Source organism: Nyctibius grandis, chromosome 9 (assembly GCF_013368605.1).
Source record: "Nyctibius grandis isolate bNycGra1 chromosome 9, bNycGra1.pri, whole genome shotgun sequence".
In the NCBI taxonomy this organism is placed as follows: domain Eukaryota; kingdom Metazoa; phylum Chordata; class Aves; order Nyctibiiformes; family Nyctibiidae; genus Nyctibius; species Nyctibius grandis.
In genome coordinates, this window is record NC_090666.1 from 15820741 (window position 1) to 15841712 (window position 20972).

Below are 20972 nucleotides of genomic sequence, written 5' to 3' on the forward strand. Positions count from 1 at the left end.
TGATGAAACCTATTAAAAATGTGTGTAAATCTTGTAGGCCTAGTTTTATATCATGTACAGGAATCTGCCTTTCTGAATTGCAAATTTCAAATTCCCGATTGCTCATTTTAGTCCTGTTACACATGTGCAGCAGGGTAGAATACAGTCTGAGCGTATCTGCCTGTAAAGGAGAATCTGCATCTGGTTGCTATTAGGTATGCTTGTAGACTTAACTACACTGCTGCTGTTTTCCTTTAAAACCTCCTGAATTTATCAGCGACACGTCAGAGTTTGATCACCTATGCAAATCGGTGACTTGTTAAACTTTTAATTCAAGATTAACCAATTTTAAAATTTTAACAGAAGTCAAAATCAATTTCAAAATTCTAATTCAGAAGATGGTTCCTCTTTTTAAGAGGTTGACGTTTTTACAGTATTCAGAAGTATTCAGAAATATCTCAGATAACACAGTTCAATACTGTGGAGTACATTTCTGAAAACTTTCTCCTTTCCTTTGACTAGAAAGCTGAGTGGTGCCTTGGAAGTGGAGATTTGTTCTTCCATCACTGTTGGCTAATATCACGCTGTTGGTACTAAGCAGACTTGTAAAACACCTTCATTGTCCTCAGTCTTTTTATGGCTTGCCTATTGAAGTAAGCAGCATCTATTCTCCTACAGAACAGTGCAAACAGCAGTACAGACAGACTTCTGCAGAACAGGTGTTTTAAATAGTAGTTTTCTTATTAATACCTTTAACAAATGGATGTGTAGGAGTCAAGTTCCCAAATAAATCATCATCTCTGTAATTTGCAAAATATGTTGTAGAGTATTAGCAAATACAGTAAGGTTGCACAACTAATTTTTGTCATGGATATCTCTTATTACATGTATAGCATATGTGTGAATTTAAAAATACCTCTTTTATCCATTTAAAACTACTGTTAGGGACAGGCTGCTAGAAGAAGTTGAGAGAATTGCTGTTGCTAGTTTATTATTATTTTCTTTACTATCAGTTATAGCCTTTAAATTTAGAAGAAACTCAAAAGGATTATACCAAGCAGAACAGTTTATATTAGCAAGTGTAAGAACTTGCCTTTTTAGTAATGTCTAATTCTTGCAAAAATATTAAAGTTCGCAGGTGTATTTTTTGGTTAGAAGTGTTTCATCTTTTACAAGATTCTTTGTGCAAATTAAATGTGGTTTTCTTCTAAAAGGTGTGCCTGCTGCTTCTTTGGTAACCCCTGCTGATGTCATCAAGACAAGACTGCAAGTGGCAGCCCGCGCTGGTCAGACAACATACAGTGGAGTTATTGACTGCTTTGCGAAGATTCTAAGGGAAGAAGGCCCGTCGGCTTTTTGGAAGGGAGCTGGAGGTGAGAAATGCACTCTGAATATTAGGGCTGACCCCAGATCTGCAAATTAGCACTTGCTTTGTTAAGGACTTGAATTAGAGCAGTATTTACAAGGTCTAATTCTGAAAAACATAAGATCTTGTTAAAAACGTTTAGCTTCTCTCCTAAGAAATTCTCTTCTCTGTTTGACACTATGATTTGTAATATTTAACAGCTCGTGTGTTCAGATCTTCACCCCAGTTTGGTGTTACTTTGGTCACTTATGAACTTCTGCAGAGATGGTTTTATGTCGATTTTGGAGGCCTGTAAGTCAAATATTTGCTTTTTACCTTGCACAACAAAGTAAAAAAAAAAAAAAATCTTACTTTTTTCATGCATGGGACCACTTAAACTTGACTTTGAGCATCTGTACTTAAAATTGCAGTAATGCAAAAAATCCCCCTCTCCTTTCTCCAAGAGAAACTTGCATGCTACTTCTAAACAGATGAGAAGATAAAGAGCCATTTCATGTTTATTTTAATACATTACATGAAGTTTATATTTCCATTGTAGCAAGATATTTTGTCCATTTTCCCTGTGTCACTGGAAGCTAAAAGAATTTACAAAGCTATCAGTAAAAACATAACTTCAGTTTTGGCCTTGGTTTCCCATTAGCTAGTGGTCTGAACCCAACTTTACTTGACCATAGAAGTGATTAATCAAGGTCAGCTTTAACAGTCTTCCATATTCAGACAAAAGCCTGAAGTATTTATTCTAGATTTCATAAAGTTATTCAGACTTAAGAAAACACTTGAAATACAGGAAAGGCTTTTTTTCTTTTTCTTTCTTCAAACAGCAAACCTTCTGGATCAGAACCTACCCCAAAAACTCGTATTTCAGATCTTCCTCCTGTTAACCCTGAGCACATAGGTGGATACAGACTTGCTACAGCTACATTTGCCGGTATAGAAAATAAATTTGGTTTATATCTTCCAAAGTTTCGACCTGGCATCACCTCAGCTCAACCAAAAACTAGCAGCTGAATCCTGAAAAGATGTTTCAACTGAACAAAGTGATGCAGTGGAAAAAGTTCACAAGTAGTGCTGTATTTTTTCCAGTCAGCTGCATGTTGTTCTAACTGAACTGAGCTTGCAAATCTAACTACTCCTAATATTAATATATACCTGCATTTATTTGTTTATTTGCACACAAGGAACTGATTGAAGCTGTAGTTCTATGCCTTGTTTTAACCAGTGGCATGAATCTGTAGCCTAGACTTTGCCTTGCACAGCTTGCATTTAATGTTACTGTACATATTGTACATCTTTGTACAGAGACATCATGGCATCTATACACGTACATTTATATAATGGGTAGTGCAGTTCAAAATGGTTTGAAATGTACAGAATGTTTTGAAGGCGTTTTGTTAACAACCGTGACAATAAAATATTTAAAAACACTTAAGTCAGTTCAATGCTTTGTGTTTATAGAAGAGTTGTCCAGTGTGATTTTTTTTTTTCTTCCACAGAATACGGATCACAGATTAAAATTTAAAGATTAGATGCGCCCATGTAATGAATGTACAGTACAGGACATAGCCTCTGAAGGATGGCATTTCACTGCTAGTTACAGCAAAGGTATTAAAATGCAATGTGCTGGCTTGTAAGTGTAAGAGAACACAGTAATTAGATGAGCACATGCAATATTTTATTTTGCAGCACTACTTTGTAATGAGGAATTCCCTTAAACTACATGGTAATACTAAATGTGTAATAGATCTTACCTCTATGGTAGTATATTTAAAACACAATGAGATATATTTGCCAGTTATTAGCGGATTCAAGAATTTTTACAGGTTTTTATTACTCTATGTGTTTTTTCCAGAATGGAAAACTTTATAAAAAAAAAAATTGAAGGCATTCTCTTTATTTCTAGATTGTTTTACCATTAAAAAATTAGGTTATTCTGGAAACTAAAAACCCCAACTTTTATATTCTTTTAATATGCAAAACTGATTGTTTAGACTTCCAGCTGAGTGGAATGCTAAGGAAAAGGAGAGGAGAAAGGAAAAGCTTGAACTATTTCTGGCTTAATGTCTGCCAAAAGTTTATCTGGTGTAATATTTAAATGCAAAAATGTCAGAGGAAATAGGGGAGTCTAGATTTCTACAGTTCTAGAGAAAAAGTAGTTCTACTACACCTACAGCCAGAGAAGAGATGGGTGGGTGGGTTTCCAGCCTTGCTTACTGAAGTATGACAGTCTCCCATCTTTAGTTTTACATGTTTCTTTCAGGGCTAAAGATCCTGGAGTACAGTGTATCCCAGTGGTATAAACTGAGTTGATGTTCTGTTATTTTCTTGCTCAGGTGACAGCAGGCCAATATGAAGAGTTTTAGTTAGCTTCTGAAGAAATGGCTTCTTAAAAACCAAACACTACAAACACAGACAAGCCCTCCTTCAGTTCTAGCCTCTAAGCAAGATGCAAAATCTTTTGGTGCTGAATAATATTTAGTGAGCTAGAGGTTACAATACATTGAACTTGGAAGTTTGATCACTGTTCTGCAATATGCATATATATAAGCCCATTAGAAGGCTTCTTGTCTTTATTACCTTTTTTCTGTTTAAAGAATTACCTTTCTGTGCAGTTTTCTAAGAGACAGGCTTCCCAGGAACTCTCTTCCCACATCTATTTTGTCCTGCGCTTTTCTAAATAGGTACAAAACCAGTAGCTACCCAATGACGTTTAATCTTAGTCACAGGTCGTTGACTGACTGGATCAAGGTCTTAGGAGACTTTACAATGCAAGATAGCCTTTGTATTTTTTACAGCTCCAAAACTGGACAGTGTGGCTCCCAGGATGATCATTTACAGTATCTAGCATCACTATTGGTCTCCTAATGTTGCAGGTATGGATTTTACAACATTTTAACTGTACTCAACTATTTTGTGAGGGAGGAATACAAGCAGGAATGAATACAGAATAGTTTTGTTGAAAATTATTAAAAGGTTGAAATTACATAAAACTAACGCCATCTGATCTACATGTTTATGCCACAATCCTTTGAAAGAAGGCCTTATCTACTGGATTTTGGCAAATATAAGTCTGAAAGAAATATATTATTAAATGAGAAGTAACAATCTCAGTGAAAAAAAAAAAAACAACAAAACCACACAACAAAACAGCAAGACAACAGAACATTCTGCTCATTAAGAATTCTTGTGCCTAAAGGGTAAAAACCATCACATGATGTGCCTGTTCTTTATATAGTGCACATTTCTCAACTGAACAGATATCTGCTGTTGTAAGGTTGAGGAAAACATACAAGGCAAATGTCAAACTGAAAAGCATGACTTTGCATCAAAAAGAGGGGGGCACTTTTGACAAGCCAACACCAATGAAAGCCAAATACATTTCACTTTCAAACCCACTGAAAAAAGAGAACCTTCTGAAGACAGAACTGCTGTTACTGCTGCCTGTGTCTCTTATGAACTGCTCGTAACAGAACTGAGACAAGGAGAAATAGAAAAAAATCCCAACCTTAAAACACAAACAATGAAGAAACAATAAGAACGCTTCTGGACATAATGCTCATTAAGGAATATAAACCCATTTCCTACTTTTAAGCATATAAAACAGCTCTGGTGGCGAAACGATAAGCCTGTAGCAGATTAAGAATACCAGAAACAAACCCAGAGTGCTCAAAGGCATCAATACTGGTTTAGGGCCTAATTAGTACAAGTCAGAATATTTACTAAAAAAAAAATACAATGAAACAAACAGCACCCCCTCTCCCAACCCAAAACCAGTCTTGATGGGAAACTTTATAATGTCTCAAGAAACTTTAACAGAAATTCCAACCATTCTGTTTCAAGCCATTGAGAGTTTTTGTTTAAATAAAAATGTTAAAAAAGCAATGAAAACATCTTTAACTTAATATAGAAAATTAGTAGCAAGTCTGTAGTTAACAGAATGCAAATCATCATGCTATAGAAATTAAGTCAAAAATCTGGTTCCTTATCCTTTGGAAAAGAAAAATTTGACAACAGTAGCCTTTTTCCTTCTGGCTGATTGCCATGGTAGGAAGTAGAGGTTGGAGGCAGAAAACAACTCCGGGATGGGTGTAGTAAAATGAAAGCAGCAGCTCCCAGGAACTTTCTGCTCTCAAACTACTGAAGGGACACGGATTAGGGGTCAGGGCAGCTGACAAGTGCTCATATAATATTTATTTATGAATCAGTCTCACCTTTTAATGCACCAATTCAAACAAAAGAACTTGGTATTAAGTATGTATTTCATTAATTCAGGTCCAAATATCAAGTAACTTTGTAACTACAGACATTTTTATTCACATATATTACCCACTACCAGAGTCTGAGGCTTATCTATGTATAAACAATGAAACTTACTTGGAACATATGCATGCATATCCATGGGTAATTTGAAGAGTTCAAATTAAAGAATGCTTCAGAGATTTACTACCTAATGAAGGTTAGTCTGTGTCATATAGAAAGTTTAGTTTAGAAACAGAACTTTTACTTTTCAGAAATAGATACTGTTACAAAGTGGGAATTTCAGAAGCCCAATAGCAAATTTACACCAGGTTAGTGTTTCAGCAAAAGAAGTTCCTTGCAAAGTCAAAGTTAACAGTATTAAAAGTTACACAAATTCAAGAATGTGCTTGTAATTTATATATAAAAAGTGACAATGCAAGATCTGATTTTCAGTGATCTTAATACATTTTCAGAGTCCATAGCTGAATCCATATTCCTCCCTTAAGCTATTATTTGAACTGACACATGCTTACACTTTTAAGATTTGCATCGAATCATTCACAAGTCTACCACAGCCTATTGTTAAAGATCTACGCTGGTATGCGGGTTGCAGCTTCCTCTTCTGCGTCAGCTCTGTTAGCGTTTATCTCTGCCAGTGTTCGACCAAATCGAGTCCACTCGTCACTGCGAGGAACGGCAATTTGCTGTTGACAAAGAGAATGTTATTTAAACCTACTGATAAATAAAAACTGAGCTCATTGTGAGCAGCAGAGTGCTTAAGGAATGTTCAGAAGAAGTTCCGATAGAAAAGCTTACCTTTATTTAGTGTAACTTTTAAAACAGTCTGAACATCAAAAGCTCTAACTAATATAAGAAGCAGAATTTGAGAATCCTGTATTTAAGAATGTAATGATACTATTACAAGCTTGCATGATACGTCTCCATCTCAGAGACTGCCTCCAAAGGGCAATACTAATGCCGTGTCCTCATCCAATCAATTAGTTACATCCTACTGCAGTACACATACTTGCAATAGCAACAGCTTCCCTGTAGGAATGAAGTCAAGACCACTTCACTGCAAAATTTGGTTTGGTACTTCTCAAGCTATGGTCAGAATTCACATGTGCCACAGTTACAAAGAAGATAAAATCTCTACAAACAAAACCATTGATTCTTTCATCTTATTTCACCAGCCTTACAATAATGTTTTTACTTTTTGATTGGCTGCCAGATGGCATGCTAAAAAGTTATGCTAGAATACATGAAACAGAAACAAAAAGGAAACATTAATTTGAAAATAAAAATTAAACCTTATTCCTCTAATCACAGGGGGAAAAAGTTAAAAGCAAGTTGCTAAATAAAAGTCAAAGAAACTCGAGTGTTTTGTAATGTACTTTGCACAATGCATGGTATACATACCTCTCCCACATCATATATAACTATTTGTCCCTCTGAATCACCTACAGCAATCTCTCTCCCCGAATGTGTCCATCTCACACGGTTCAGAGCAGGATTGCCCTCCACAGTAATGCTGGCAGTTGGCACCTGTATCCGTTATAAAACACATTGCTAAAAATGCACGAGGATCCGTAAGCTGTAGATTACAGAACACACCTAGTCCCTCAGTGTTGTATCAAAAGAAGTGCCCGACATTTCAGCTGAGGCAGAGTATGTAGATCTCCAAGACTCTCAGTGGCCTTAAGCTATCACCAGTGATATGACCAAAACAGCACATCTTCTGTCCCTTGGCCAAAGTACAAACATCCTCTATCATAAAGCACATCTGCACTCTTGTCATGAGACAGGAGGCACAGACATGCATTGAGTCAGACAGCAAGGAGGAGCCCTGGGATCTCAAGAAAGATCATCTGCTTTGGCAGGTCAAATCCTGTCCAAAGGCTAGAACTGGGTAATTCCAATTTGAAGCCATAGGCTGGCATATGGTCCTACAGAACTGCTCGCTCTTCTATATGCAGCTTTAAGAAGGTGAAATTTAAGTCCTGAATATCTGTCAGGTTTTTCCTCTCACCTACCTCAAACAAGTTCAAGTCTTGGAAAAGGTTTATACTATAATCAAGTTTATAATTCACACCAGAAAACCCAAACATTCAATTCTCTTAAGTTTAGAAACAAATTGCAATTTTACTGCAGTATTACCATGGCATTAAGAACAACGGTGGTGTGTAACAGGCTTGTTCATACTGTTAAGCTAGAGGCTGCCAAGGCCATACTGGGGGAGGTCTATAACCGCTTTCACAACATGGATCAGTGTTATACTGACAGACGTTTTGCACTCTTGTTACAGGTAAAACAATTTAATTACCACTGTTATTCATTATGAGGGGTCATTTGAGTTGCAACCCCATAATCAAAGAATTGTATCTATTACACAGAAACTACTGGAACTACAGAGTATTTAAGAACAACAAGAAACCAAACCAAAACGCTATGGTAAACTCTTTGATATTTTTTTCAAAGTGTACAAACACTTTTTTTCTAGCTACATTTGACTGCCTCACCTCAGTATCATTGTTGAGATTCCACAGGTCAAGCCTGCCCATCCCATCCACACAGGCAAACAAGGCAGGGTGAGTTGGAGACCACATGACATCATAAACATAATCTGAGTTGTCTTCAAAGGAGTAGAGAGGTTTGTTATTCTGAAAAAAGCAAACGTAACAATGCAATACCCAAAACTCTGCACTTCAAAATTCTAAAGCTAACTGGTAAGGCAAAATACAGAACTTCTCAACAGCACTATCAGCAGTAACGAAAAAGTGTTTCACATTTTGACTTGCTTTAAAAAAATGCCTCTGCAAAAAGCAGCCAAAAGTTAATGCTATTATTAAAGGCATGCTTTCCAAAGCATGCAGCCTTTTTGCTGGTTGCTACTATAAGACAATCAGTAGCAAGCCAATATTGTAAGAGATATTGTAAATTTAATGCATTAAGAATCTCTTAAATCAAGCCAACGATAATTCAGTGACAGCACTTCAGACTAGTACTGGGAGATTCCAACTGCTTCCTCTGCTTTGCATTCCTCAGGGCATCAAACTAACAGAGAAAGAGGTAATTCTGGCAATGGGAATGATACATATGTCAATTGTGAGCCTCATGGAGTTTAAATGACATCAGTTTTGGTGCTGTCCCCCTTAGTCCTCCACGAAATTGTAGCAAAACATTTGCCTTATATAGCATAATATGAAGTAACTGATTTTACAACATGATTCACATTTGATTACATTGTAATTGTTGTTGATAACAAAGGACAAAAGGATGAACAGAATGGATCAGAAGTATATAAATGATGCACAATCTGAAAGCAAAGCTTTATGTTGTTAACTATAGTTTTGTTCATCAGCTGTCTCCTCTTTGTAGGACTGCTGCTAGGAACCTAGGGAGCTTCACACGATTTGACTTCAGTTTACTGAAGTTTCTGACGTAGCTTACATTATAGCACCACCTTGTGTCAAAGACACTACGAAGAAAACCGCTGAACTACCTATTTAAGTTACCTTAGTTGTCCAAAGCTTTACTGTCCAGTCAAAAGAAGAGGTGACAAAAAGATGTGAGAAGTCTACAGGTCCAACTGCTGCATGGCAGTTGATACCTGTGATTGGTCCCTGGTGTCCTTCAAACATCTCACTGATTCCAGCTTTGCTGTTTTAGAATATATAACCAAGGTTAATTTATCTGGAGACCACACATCTGCAGACATAGATAGCATGGAAATGCAATTTAAATATAGCCACAAGAAGATTTTGCTGCTTTGTCTGGATGTTACCCCACTGCAAAAGGCTTCATCACAACAGGATCACGGAAGACCAGGCTTGAATATGGATTTTAACTTCAACATCTATTTTCTGCTAACCTTAAGTGTCAAAATATACCACAGAGAGAAGAGACTCATTCAGCAGGTATATGTTCAACTACATTGTTCTGCAAGCAATAGATAAAACTTCCATCCATACAAAGAACAAAATCCAGTCCTCAGGAATAAGCATAAAACTCCCACTGACGTAAGAGAAGTTGCACGTACCATATGGACACAGAGTTCAGACATAAAACAGTAACAATATATCCCTAATAGCCTCCTATCAGAAGCGATGAAAAAGAAGGGGGGAAGAGATGGGAAGGATGTTACACAAAAGTGATACAATTTGGGGTATTTTGGAACCAAAAAGCTGTGCAGCAAGGGCGATGTGTGTTTGAGATGAAACCTGGACACTCAATTATATTTAAGAAAGCAATTGATAAGATACAGTCAGACAATTTCAAAATAGGTTGAACAGCAGGAGGAAAAGCTAGCCAATTTAAGATTTGTGTGTGACGTTACTGTACAATTATCTATAGAACCGATACAAAGTTTGGAATGTTCTGCTACAATTCAAATGAGTAAAACTGCAGTGACCTACGCTGCTCTCATCAACACAAACAACTCCTAGTCCCTGAAGGCAGCATAGTTCCAATTCAGTGTTCCAACTTCTGCTGTTTTAATGAAGCTCTTACTCAGGAAAAGTGCACACTGGAATTCATATACAGCTATTTTGAACTTCAAGACAAAGGAGTAAACATGCACTATAAATAATTTTAGGAGTGTAAAGCACGCAGGGACTCACCCTTTCACTATTTTTATTTCCTTTAATTAAAGTTTGTATTTACCTGCCATGACGGCACGCAGTGTACACTGAGCCTTCTTCACTGCCAACAACGAAGTTGTTGACATCTCCAATAGGGAAGGACATGCAAGTAACAGCCACGGCCTTGGACTGTTTGTGAACCAGCTCCATGCTATCCTGTAGTTAAAATAACAGCAACTTAAAAAAATTGAAATAGTGACATCTACAAAGTCATTTAGATTTTTCAATAGCAGGGTTTTTTTTTGTATTTTACTTGTACAGAAGCGGGCAGTAATAAAAAAGTTATTTCTTGTTAAAATTGTGTTCACCACTAACACACGGGCAACAAAAATATTCAAAAGTATCAAGACAAGTAACAGACAATATTTGATTCCACGAGTGCGGAAATATTTTATCAAATACTTATCAAGCTACCTTAAGTACAATTCTGTGTGTTGGGAAAATGTTGATGAATCTAAAAAGCATTAATAAAGTTTTTACAATATATTCATCTGGAATAGATAGTGTACATATCCAAATCATCTTACCTGCGGTTGGGAAAGCATGTCCAGACTCCAAGAGCATATTTTCCCATCAGTTGAGATACTAATCAAATTATGAGCATTCTGCGTCCCAACAACATTTACACAGTATACTGGGTGCTAAGAAATGTAAAATACTATCAGAAAAAGGAATTTTCAAGTAATAACCAATTCTGATATAATTAATATGCAGTAAAATATACAACTTCACAATTTAACAAAGCATAAAAGATTGATCACAGTACGGTACAAAGAATAATACTCCTCTATAAAACTGATACTTTTTTTTCTGACACTTTGAATTTTATGAACAGCCCACTTCTTCAGTGATAGCATTGGCAAAATGTGGACATGAAGATTTACGCATTATCAATCAAGTGCACTGGACAGAGTTTCCTAGAGGTTAAACACATCTCAACAGGGAACAGTCCTTAAAGATATTTCACCCCCTACCGTGTGAGCAGCAGCTGAAAGCGGAGTCCTCTGCACTGGGGTTCTCTTATTGCTGCGATTATCCCATAGCACTATTTGGCCTGAGTATGTGCCACCAACCACCAGATTGGGATGAAATTTTGCAAATGTAGCTGACATCACTGCTGACTGAAAGGAAAAAAACCAAACAACAATACACAAAAAACTATCCTTCAATGACACTATGTCCAAAACTAAAGAAAATGGGACCAAATACCAGAGTTCTTTGCCTAGATTTATTCGATACACTATTTCACTGCCCAGTTACTTAAGGATTCACAAACCCTTTGTGAACCCCCAAGAGTCTCTTAGTATTTTGAACTTGTATTCATAAATATTATGAATTTGTATTCATAAAACGAAGTTTTCCTCTTCTTTTCTTTCATATGTATACATTTGTATTCCTCCTAGCCTAGTTTGTTAGCAAGGGAAGGCCCAGTAATGCACAAGATTTTAATCATGTTTTGCCACATTCTGTGGTCATTTTCTTAGAGAACGTACAAATCTGTTTTGATACAATAAAGTTACTTTTCCAATCTGGGCTTTGACAGTAATCTGACAACAGGAGATTAAATTCTGATTCAACTATGTAATTTTTCAGAATTATGGCATTTTGGAAATAAAGCAGCTATCCCAGGCTTGGCATAATGCAAGAGATTTGCATGTTTTATCTTTCAGAAAACTACTAGAAAACCACCATCTGCCTTTTTTCTTGACACATATGTTTCTAGTTTTCATCCTTGCTCCATCTCCTCAGGCCAGCCTCATTTTATTCAGTAAACTAAGATCTAGTAGTATACAATCCTACTCAGTCCCCTTACATACAAACATTCTTTGTGGTTCAACCATTACACAAGAAGGTATTTTGGTTTTTAAATAAATTAAAATAAGAAAATGAGTTCTCAAACAAGACTGAATTCTGAATGATGTCAGAAATTCCAAAACAGAATAATGTTTCTAAACTGAAATCTGTAGCTATCAACATCTGTTTGCAAATACATCTGGTTAAAGTGAATGCCAGCCCAATGAAATCATTATGTTGACAAGCATAAGGAAGGTACTTGTCCGAGTTCATCAACATAAAATCTTTAGCCTCCCAAGACAGAATCATACCTGGCAGTGAAAGACATACTCTGGGGTAGTTTTCTTGTACTTCATATTCCACACAAGGGCCACCCCATCAGGCTCATGAGGTGCATCCTCATTGTTGTTGTAAGAAGCTACAAGTAATTCTGGGTACTGTAAAATAAGTGAAAAAGACTCAAAGTAAGCAAGATGACTAGCTAACAGTCCAGACCATCCTAGAATTTTTGTTTTCTTTTGCCAAAATAGGGTTAAAAAACCCCACCAAAAACCAAAAGCCATCTTACATTATATATGAGAAATTGTCACTTAGAACTGTAATTGTTTCATATTTAGCTCATAAAACAGCATTGACATACACTTTAGAGTCTAGTTCTGTCTTTCATCATAACTTGCTTTTAAATATAAAAACCACTTTTAAGTGAGCTTTTTTTAGTGAAGCTGACAGTTACCTCTACAAAGTAGTCCATAAACCAGAAACAAATATGCCAAAGACTTTCTTCACAATACAAACCTTTTGCTACTTCTCAGAAAAGATTAACAACTCTGTTTACTTTTTGCAAACTATGGGGCATGTAAGGAACACATTTAGAAATACAGCCTGTATCAGTTGTACTTATAGAAGGGTCAACTAGAAGAATTTACAAAGATAACTGCTTAATATAAGCATTATAATTTTACCTGAGATGACCAGTCCAAACAACTGACAACACGATGCTTTGACCAACGTTCATCAAAAAACTGCCTATTCAAGGACAGCTTTGCTCCTGCTTGAATCTCTCTATAAAGGCAATTAGCAGATATTAATTTTAGATCATTCTTTCAATTACAAATATTGCACATCCACAGTAAAGTATTCAACATTCACATTACCCTTCTTTGTCTTCTAAGTCTCTTCCACTGTAGTCAAAGAAAATATTGATTTGCTCAGAAAGGGCTCTTTCGACAATCCTTGTGGAGTGGTCAAAGAAACTTAAAAATTCTTCAGAATGCAATATCTGTTGTTTTTCCTCTTCTGTAAGTTCATGAGGGGCAGCTGGAAAAAAATTATACATACATTCTCTGGACTGCATACTTTCACCAATTCTTTCCAAGAAAGAAAAACAGAGTATTTATCATGATGTTGGAAAATTTGTTTCCTAACATTCATAGATTTTTAAATACATTTTTACATTTTATATTTTGCTAGCTGATTGTTAAAATGTAAATCAAGTTAATTTCAACTTAGTGAAAAGAAAAGAAGTTAAAAATTTATTGATGCCTTTCTTTATAGCACACTCGGAATGTCTTGAGGTGAACTGTACCTTCTTCCTCCTCCTCTTTTTTAAATGTTTTTTCTTCCTCAGGTTCAACTAACGGTTTTGGTGCAACCACATCATCTTCATCTTCTTCATCTAAGGAGAAACATTATGGTGAGACTGTCACTGTTTTTAAAGAGGAACAGTAACATTCCATATGAATCGCAAATGTAAAATGGTATCATTTAGCTTAAAATGGTTATATTTGTAAAATGTAGTCCCCAGTATAACATTATCTCAAACCAAAAGATCATTGGAACACTTGTCTACAACTGGATTTTAGTTGCACTAAATTATGTAGTTGTATAAACTGAAGTAAGACACATACGAAATTGTAAAGAATGGAGAGTGGAAGTCTCTCTTACAAGCATTTACAATTCCACACAAAACCATGCGGTAGATGCATGTTCTGTGTAACATACTGACACATTAATGCTGCAGAATAAAGAAAAATCAAATGTCTAAAATAGTCTACAGAGCAGCTGCTTACTTGTGATCTGAAACCATCAGAGTCTAATGGGTCTTCACATGGCACGAAGATGGCTTACATTAGCTTTCAGGTTGCTATTCTGAGAGGCAAATTTTGCTAAAGATAATAGCAGGGAGATTACATTTTTCTGTCATTCTAAATGCAAGTCTCATTATCTGTATCATGTTTGGCAATGAGAACTTTATGTGTTTTCCCTAATTGCAACGAATAACATAAAATGTTAATGTTCAGGAATACTGACGAGGTTTATAGCACTTTCTGCATTTCTATGTTTCATTCCTTGAATACTGTAAACCAGAAAATAACTTTAAATTAGTGTTGTGGAATATGCATTTCCTGGCTTTTCTTCATCCACTTTCTAGAATAAGCTTCTGAAAAAGACTATTTTTATTGGTTAAACAGCCACGTCATCTGTTTATAAGAGAATGGCAGCAGGAGTCTGCTGCATGCCTCATCACAAGTAATGAGACAGTATTCAACAGCGACTAAGCTTGTTTGTTGCAGCCATCTCCCTGACCCATGTTCAAAGTTACCTAACAACAGAAAAAAAAAAAGTAAAAAAAAAAAATCCACATACACACACACACAAAAAAAAAGGATAAAAAAAAAAAAGGGGGTGGTCAGGGGATGGGAACCAGCTGCCAAGCCATGGTCCCAGCAGTCAGGCCAGCTGACTAGATAGCAGCAACCAGATGGTACTGCTAGGATTGTCTCTCTGCTATGAGGTGGCAATGGGATGGCACAATATTTTTCTGCCTGACTGCTTCCAATCATGTCTTTCCCCAACGGCAAGCCTGTGCAATTACCAGCACTCCAGGAGGTCTACAGACAAGCCTTTACCCTGCAAACAAAATACAGCTTGTAGGCCATACCAGCTGCCAAACCACACACATAGTGATAGGTTTAAAGAGGTCTGAAAATCTTTCTAACTCCATAGTATAGGCAATAAAAATATAACTGTACCTGCAGGAAAGAAAGCTTTAAATGACACTGTATAATGCACACAATAATACAAACTCCAACTTAATCAAAATGATAATGACGTATGCCAATCCTACATTACTTGAAATTGAGCGATTTTTACGTTCTGACAAGTTTACAGAACTAGGATAAATGGCATGAATGATTTCAATATATGCTCATATTTTTGAACCAAATGGTGAAGGTTAAAATCTTTCCTTTCAAGGGCCTCAATCAGCCACAAAGGAAAACAGTAATCACTGTCTTTTCAGCCAGCCCAACCGCATTTGTCAGCCCTTTCTCCGTCAATGCAGCCAGAGCAATCAACCTGCCAAACATTCAGAATGGAAAAACAATCTGAAAATACAGGGTATAATGCACCTGCCAGTGAAAATGGCCATTTCAAGAAAAGCTAGTGATCTCAGTGACCCTGCTGAGGAGGCGGTGGTGCAAAGGGGAAAGAACGCGTAAAAGAATTCTTAGTGATCTCCACTCTCTTGCACGTTGACGCTTCCTTACAAAGCATGCCAATTACAGCTTTTGTGCTACTTAAAAAAATGAAAGCTTTTTTGGGCAAAATAATCACGCAGAGTAACAGAAAGACACTGCTCCTTTTTAGATGGCTTCACATGTACAGTGGACTAGTAATCTGAAAACTATATAACTTGTAGCAATTCTAAAGAATGGAATCTTAATGTCCAATCATTATAGGTGTGAACACTGATTAATTAAAAAATGTAATATGAGTTAACACACGAGTCTGATAACAACAAATACAGGACCCCATATTCACATTACAGCCCCTTGGATAAAAATCCCCCTCTCGTTCGCCCTGCCAATCAATCTTGCGATTTAAATGATGCCTTCAGATTCAGAAATTTGGTTTTGGGTTACCCTGGATACATTATTCTAGCTTTGAAAGTCCCAAATTAGAAATTTCAGCCCAACCCCCCATTAGTCATACTACACTGATTCTAAGTACCATTTTCAGTGACAGGAGTCAAATTCTTGTCAAATGCAGATGGTCAACCCCTTAGTGCTAAGTGACCTTCTAATCTACATATTTTATTCAAAAGATCATATAGTTGATTGCTCCTGCCTTTTAATGTTTGAAACATAAATGGCATATATTATACAGAGATCTAAATTCCTTCATAGTACTTCCGCTGCATACAGCCAGCTGATATTACTGCATTTAAATGCAGGATACAGCACTCATTTTAATATTCTCTAAGTATCAGACTTGAAATTGAACATGTCATCTCCCTGTGATTTATCTGTAACTACATAAATCTAAAACCTTCTCTCTAAAGAAAGGTCATACTCAAACTTTCTCATTAAGGGATCTGGAGAAAAAAAAACCCACCACAAACCAAAAAAACCCCACATATACAAGTTCTTGACCTCATTAGCCAAAACTAGGATGCTTTCTCCCAGAAATTTACAATCAAAATAGGTAGCATGAAGCTGTTGCACAACAAAAGAGATAAGAAATTTTTGGTTTATTTACTTCTCCTGTTTCTCCTTTATCTTGAATTTATTTATTATTACCAGGTGCTGGCATTTAAAAGGAATTGGCATTAACAATAATGTATTACCCAGCAAACACTGAAAGATTGCACATACTATTGCTGAAAAAGTTCCACATCTAGTAAGTCAAGAGCCCATGATACAGTGGTGTACTGCATTTATTTCAAGTCAGCTACATAAATTTGGAAACCTTAAGAGGCACTGTCTAACTTCATCCTCCTTATTCATTATTGACTGTACCTACTGGCATTTTATGCCACTTCAATTGTCAGTATACCATATACAATTTTGCATTTAAAAAAAGGCTGCTAAGACTTAGAAAAGTCATAGGGCCATGAAGACAGGAAGTGGTACTCTGTCACATCAACATATTGATGAATATTCATTATAATATACTATGGGATTAACTCCATGTTATTTCTGACAGGCAAACAGGGGATCTAAGGTTACAAACTGAGCAGTAAAGATTGCATAAAAATAGCAGCTACTTTAATAGTGACAAGCTTCTTGTCAATGAATGCTAAAAACAGGTTTAACGAACCACTGAATTTTTACTTTAACATCAAAATTGTGATGTATTTTGGCAAGACAGAAAGAAAAGCAGTGCTGTAAATTAGGCTGCGCCTAGCAATAACACTATAGAGTGAAGTTCCAGTTGTCTGAGTAATCTGTTGCTGCAGAGTAGGTTAATCAAAGTTAAATCATCTGTGAAATGGGTGGCTTTTGTTAAGCTGAATGTCTTCATATCAAGTTTTCCCATCTATATTTCACTGTACATTTAAGGTACGTACAGAATAATACATGAATATAAAAGAGTCCATTATTTCTTTTTAAAAATATTAAAACAAAAAAATGCTATGTTCACTGTAACAGCATCCAAGAAGCCAATCCTATACACCAAACTGTTATTACTCTGCTTAAGTCAGAATTAAAAGAACCAAAATGCTTAATATTTTCATTCTGTGTCTTGGAGACTTTACCAGACAATTCCTTAAAGAGTGGAGTTAATGCAACAATACTGTCTGCCATTGTGATTGCACATGCACAATATTGTACAGCAGCACTAAATAACAAGTGTCCCGTTAGCCCAGGAAAAGCCTCCATTGTGACAGCTGAGCAGAGTCATATTCCCCTATATGCCTATCCTTCTTTGGATTAACTACTTCAAGGACTCATAACACATATTTATTGGGCATACTGGTGACTAATTTCTTTCCATGTGAATTTGAACAATATGTTAGCACATCACAAATGAAGAGACCAAACAGTATAGTAGAGAGCAGTGTAGCAAGAAGTACAGAAAAAAAAAAAAAAAATTAGCACCAATGATTACAGTACTCTGTGTGGTGGCCAACACAGAGCCTGCAGAACATTAACACATATACCAGAGTTCACATGTGAATTGCATCTCTGTTGCTGAAACTGCTTCTGCTGCCTGTGAGAAAGAAACAAGTGTGCAAAGGGAGCACAATTTCAAATGTATTTTCAGAGAGCAGATTCGAAAATCTGCTGCCTGATAGAGCGTGCCAAATAGAGGCTAAATAACAGCCCTAATAACCAGTTGACCACACTAATGAAAGAACAGGTCCACCAAAATTGGACAATGAGGGAAGCTGGCAGCAGTGTTACACACAACATCATGGGAAATCAGATATGGATTTAGATAGTAGAAAAGGGGATGGCAGAACAAGGATACTGGGGAATGGAACAGCCTAAACACAGGATGTTCATGTTATGATGGTGACAAAAGTTATTAAAGTGTAGTAATGGCATAGAAACCTAGATGCTTAGGCTTATTAGTTATGAACTAAGGGAACAGCACAGAGTATGGCACAACACTTCTCAAGCCAAAATAAATTTATGGTCATCTTTTTTGTTTAGGGACCAAATCATTGCTGTATCGCAGAATGACAAAACCCAAAAAACCAGGAACAGGACATGCCAAGAGAACAAGAAAAAAAAAGGGCCTCAGAACAATGAACCATTTCATTGTTTCATTTCATTTCTTTTACGTAATAAATCCAGCTGTTACAGGAACAGTAGGGTTAGAAGACTAAGGCTATTGAAAACTCTGGAGAAAAAAAAAAAAAACAAAAATGTGAAAAAAAAAATGGAGTGAAGAAATGTGGAAAAGACAGAATTCCAGCAGTGATACTTTTTGTCTTAGCATAAAGAGGCTATAGTGCCACTAGCATGGAGGTCACATGCTAGCTCTAGCATCTAGGTCTGCATGCAAACTGGTCATTCTTTCCTCACAAATAGAGAGGATCCCTGGCTCAGAACAGTTGCAGCTGAGAAGCCTTGTGTCTGCAAGATAATGCGGGGGAGTTACCTCATATTTGAATATTGTCTAGGATGGTGCAACATGTCTGTGCTATACAGAAGCATGAACATACAAACCTAGTCTACCTCCCTTCTCTAACTATGGAATTTTCCTGTTTTGGATTTCTCAACTACTGAATGCAATCTTTCCTACCAACTTCTGATAGGAGTGACCATCACATTTTAAAACCAGAACTGTTCAGGTGAAAGGTACTCATTATTTAAATTTAACTGTTTGTTACACTGAATCCAAACCGGGCATCTCCAAAGGGCAACTTTAAGTTGAGGATATGAAATCTCCCCTATGTAACTGTCATTTTGTTAGTGTTGCTACAAATATTTCCATGACAACTAGGAACTACTTCAGTTTAACAACAGTTTTCTGCTACTTCCTATCTGTCCCACCAGACAGATTAGTTGTAGCTTGAATGTTTCCCAGTTCAGGTTACAATATAACTACATAACCATCGTGGCACACAGAAGTGGAACTGATTTTTTAGTTTTGTGGGGTTTTGTTTGTTTGTTTGTTTCAAAATCAGTGTTAGCAGAATTCAACCTACAGCACAAGTGGACCTAAACCTGCAGAATGACCGCACAGCATATCTAATAAACCTGCTTCTATTTTCCTTTGTTCAAAAGGAAAGCTTCAACAGCATTTTAAAAACTCAAGATATGATAATTAAGAAAGGTCCAGCCCGCTTTGTTTTATAAGAAAGTGTGAACACTGGAGCTAACCTAGCTGAGATGCAACTTGCTGCTGTACAGGGATGCTACTGAAGATTACTTGTATGCGTAAATTCAGTTGCAAGTTCAACTTTCAAGTGTACTTTGTAAGATTATCTTTAGTTTACACTATGGTCACTGAAACAAATGAAAAACCCCTCGGACTGTGAGAAGAAACAAGACTCAATGAGATACATTCTATCTAATTCCAATTTATCTACTTGTACTCTGAAAATTCAGCATATTGCTTTTGGAAATTGTTTTAAAGACTTCAAACTTTTCTTTCCATAATCAAAATCTCTCACCTAATGACTCTCTTTTTTTGGAGGCAGTATGATTTTTTTTTTTAAACTTATGTCCTATTTCAGATGTTATCGTAAATTGTGAACACAGAGCTTAATTATGAATGTATTTAGGCAGTCTTAAGACAGGCCTTAAAAAGATCCTTGACACTGAAATGATGAAAAAGCATCTCTAAATTACTTTTATGAAGTACACATACATAAAATAATGATGATGGCCCTCAAGAAAAGAGTATTATTTTTAAGGTGGAATGGAACAGGAGACAACATCTCTACTGAGAGCTTTCTGGTAAATGCAGAAATACCAAAGGCCCATCCCCCCAGCTCCACTACAGTAAACCTCAACTACAGCCTATCCACTGAGTGTGAAACTAGATCATACAATCCCAGGCAATTTCCATTGACAGCAAGCAGCACAAGTAAAACGCTTCAAGCACACAAACTATGAACTAAGTCTTCAGGTTCCATGAACCTGACAGAGGGGAGAAAAAAAACCTGAGGGATTAGAGAAAGGAAAAGGTAAGGGCATGGGAGAAATGAAAACAGGAAAACCCAAAATGCCTATCTGTGCAGGGATACAGATAAAATGAAGAATGGAAAAGAAACACAGTTAGAGTAAAAGCATATCCTCTGTCATTCTAGCTCACTGAATAATGAAGTTTGAAAGATCTGATTTGTGTTCTCAAGACACACTGATACCTTATACCAGACACCCAGAGATAGGAAGGGAAGAAACTTACCAACACAAAGTATTGTTGCAATTTACTTCCTTTCTTTTCCCTCCCTTTTCCTTCTCACTTAAACTCATTCACAGTGTCATTTGCATCTAGTTAAACTTGCCAAAGTGACTTCAAGAAACACTCCAGACAAGACTGGCATATTGATGTAGACTGGAGCAACAACAACAATTCTGCATCACTTGTATTACACTTCATACTCTATCTCACCTGTATTACGCCCTCAGGTAAACGATACAGTTTCTGGAAACACCAGCATAAGATTTCAGTTGAATATTCTCTTCATGTTCTAAAAAGTGTATTTATCTCCTTGC

At 36.5% G+C, this 20972-nt stretch overlaps 2 protein-coding genes across 7 annotated transcripts in view; one reads left to right on the forward strand and one right to left on the reverse strand.

The window, feature by feature from the left end:
- SLC25A12 (solute carrier family 25 member 12) overlaps positions 1 to 2774 on the forward strand; it is a 51855-nt gene extending 49081 nt beyond the window's left edge. For both annotated transcript variants that reach the window (XM_068407282.1, XM_068407283.1), the window contains exons 16-18: positions 1194 to 1352; positions 1546 to 1636; positions 2167 to 2774. In XM_068407282.1, coding sequence (XP_068263383.1) covers positions 1194 to 1352; positions 1546 to 1636; positions 2167 to 2353 — 437 coding nt within the window. In that variant the 3' untranslated portion in view covers positions 2354 to 2774. The remainder of the gene's footprint in view (positions 1 to 1193; positions 1353 to 1545; positions 1637 to 2166) is intronic.
- Positions 1819 to 20972, reverse strand: part of DYNC1I2 (dynein cytoplasmic 1 intermediate chain 2) — a 34592-nt gene continuing 15438 nt past the window's right edge. For all 5 annotated transcript variants that reach the window (XM_068407285.1, XM_068407286.1, XM_068407284.1 and 2 more), the window contains exons 6-16: positions 13601 to 13690; positions 13170 to 13332; positions 12978 to 13077; positions 12327 to 12452; positions 11196 to 11342; positions 10749 to 10862; positions 10244 to 10377; positions 9097 to 9241; positions 8101 to 8241; positions 7001 to 7126; positions 1819 to 6285 (exon numbers count right to left, since the gene is read on the reverse strand). In XM_068407285.1, the coding sequence (XP_068263386.1) occupies positions 6172 to 6285; positions 7001 to 7126; positions 8101 to 8241; positions 9097 to 9241; positions 10244 to 10377; positions 10749 to 10862; positions 11196 to 11342; positions 12327 to 12452; positions 12978 to 13077; positions 13170 to 13332; positions 13601 to 13690 (1400 nt within the window). In that variant the 3' untranslated portion in view covers positions 1819 to 6171. The remainder of the gene's footprint in view (positions 6286 to 7000; positions 7127 to 8100; positions 8242 to 9096; positions 9242 to 10243; positions 10378 to 10748; positions 10863 to 11195; positions 11343 to 12326; positions 12453 to 12977; positions 13078 to 13169; positions 13333 to 13600; positions 13691 to 20972) is intronic.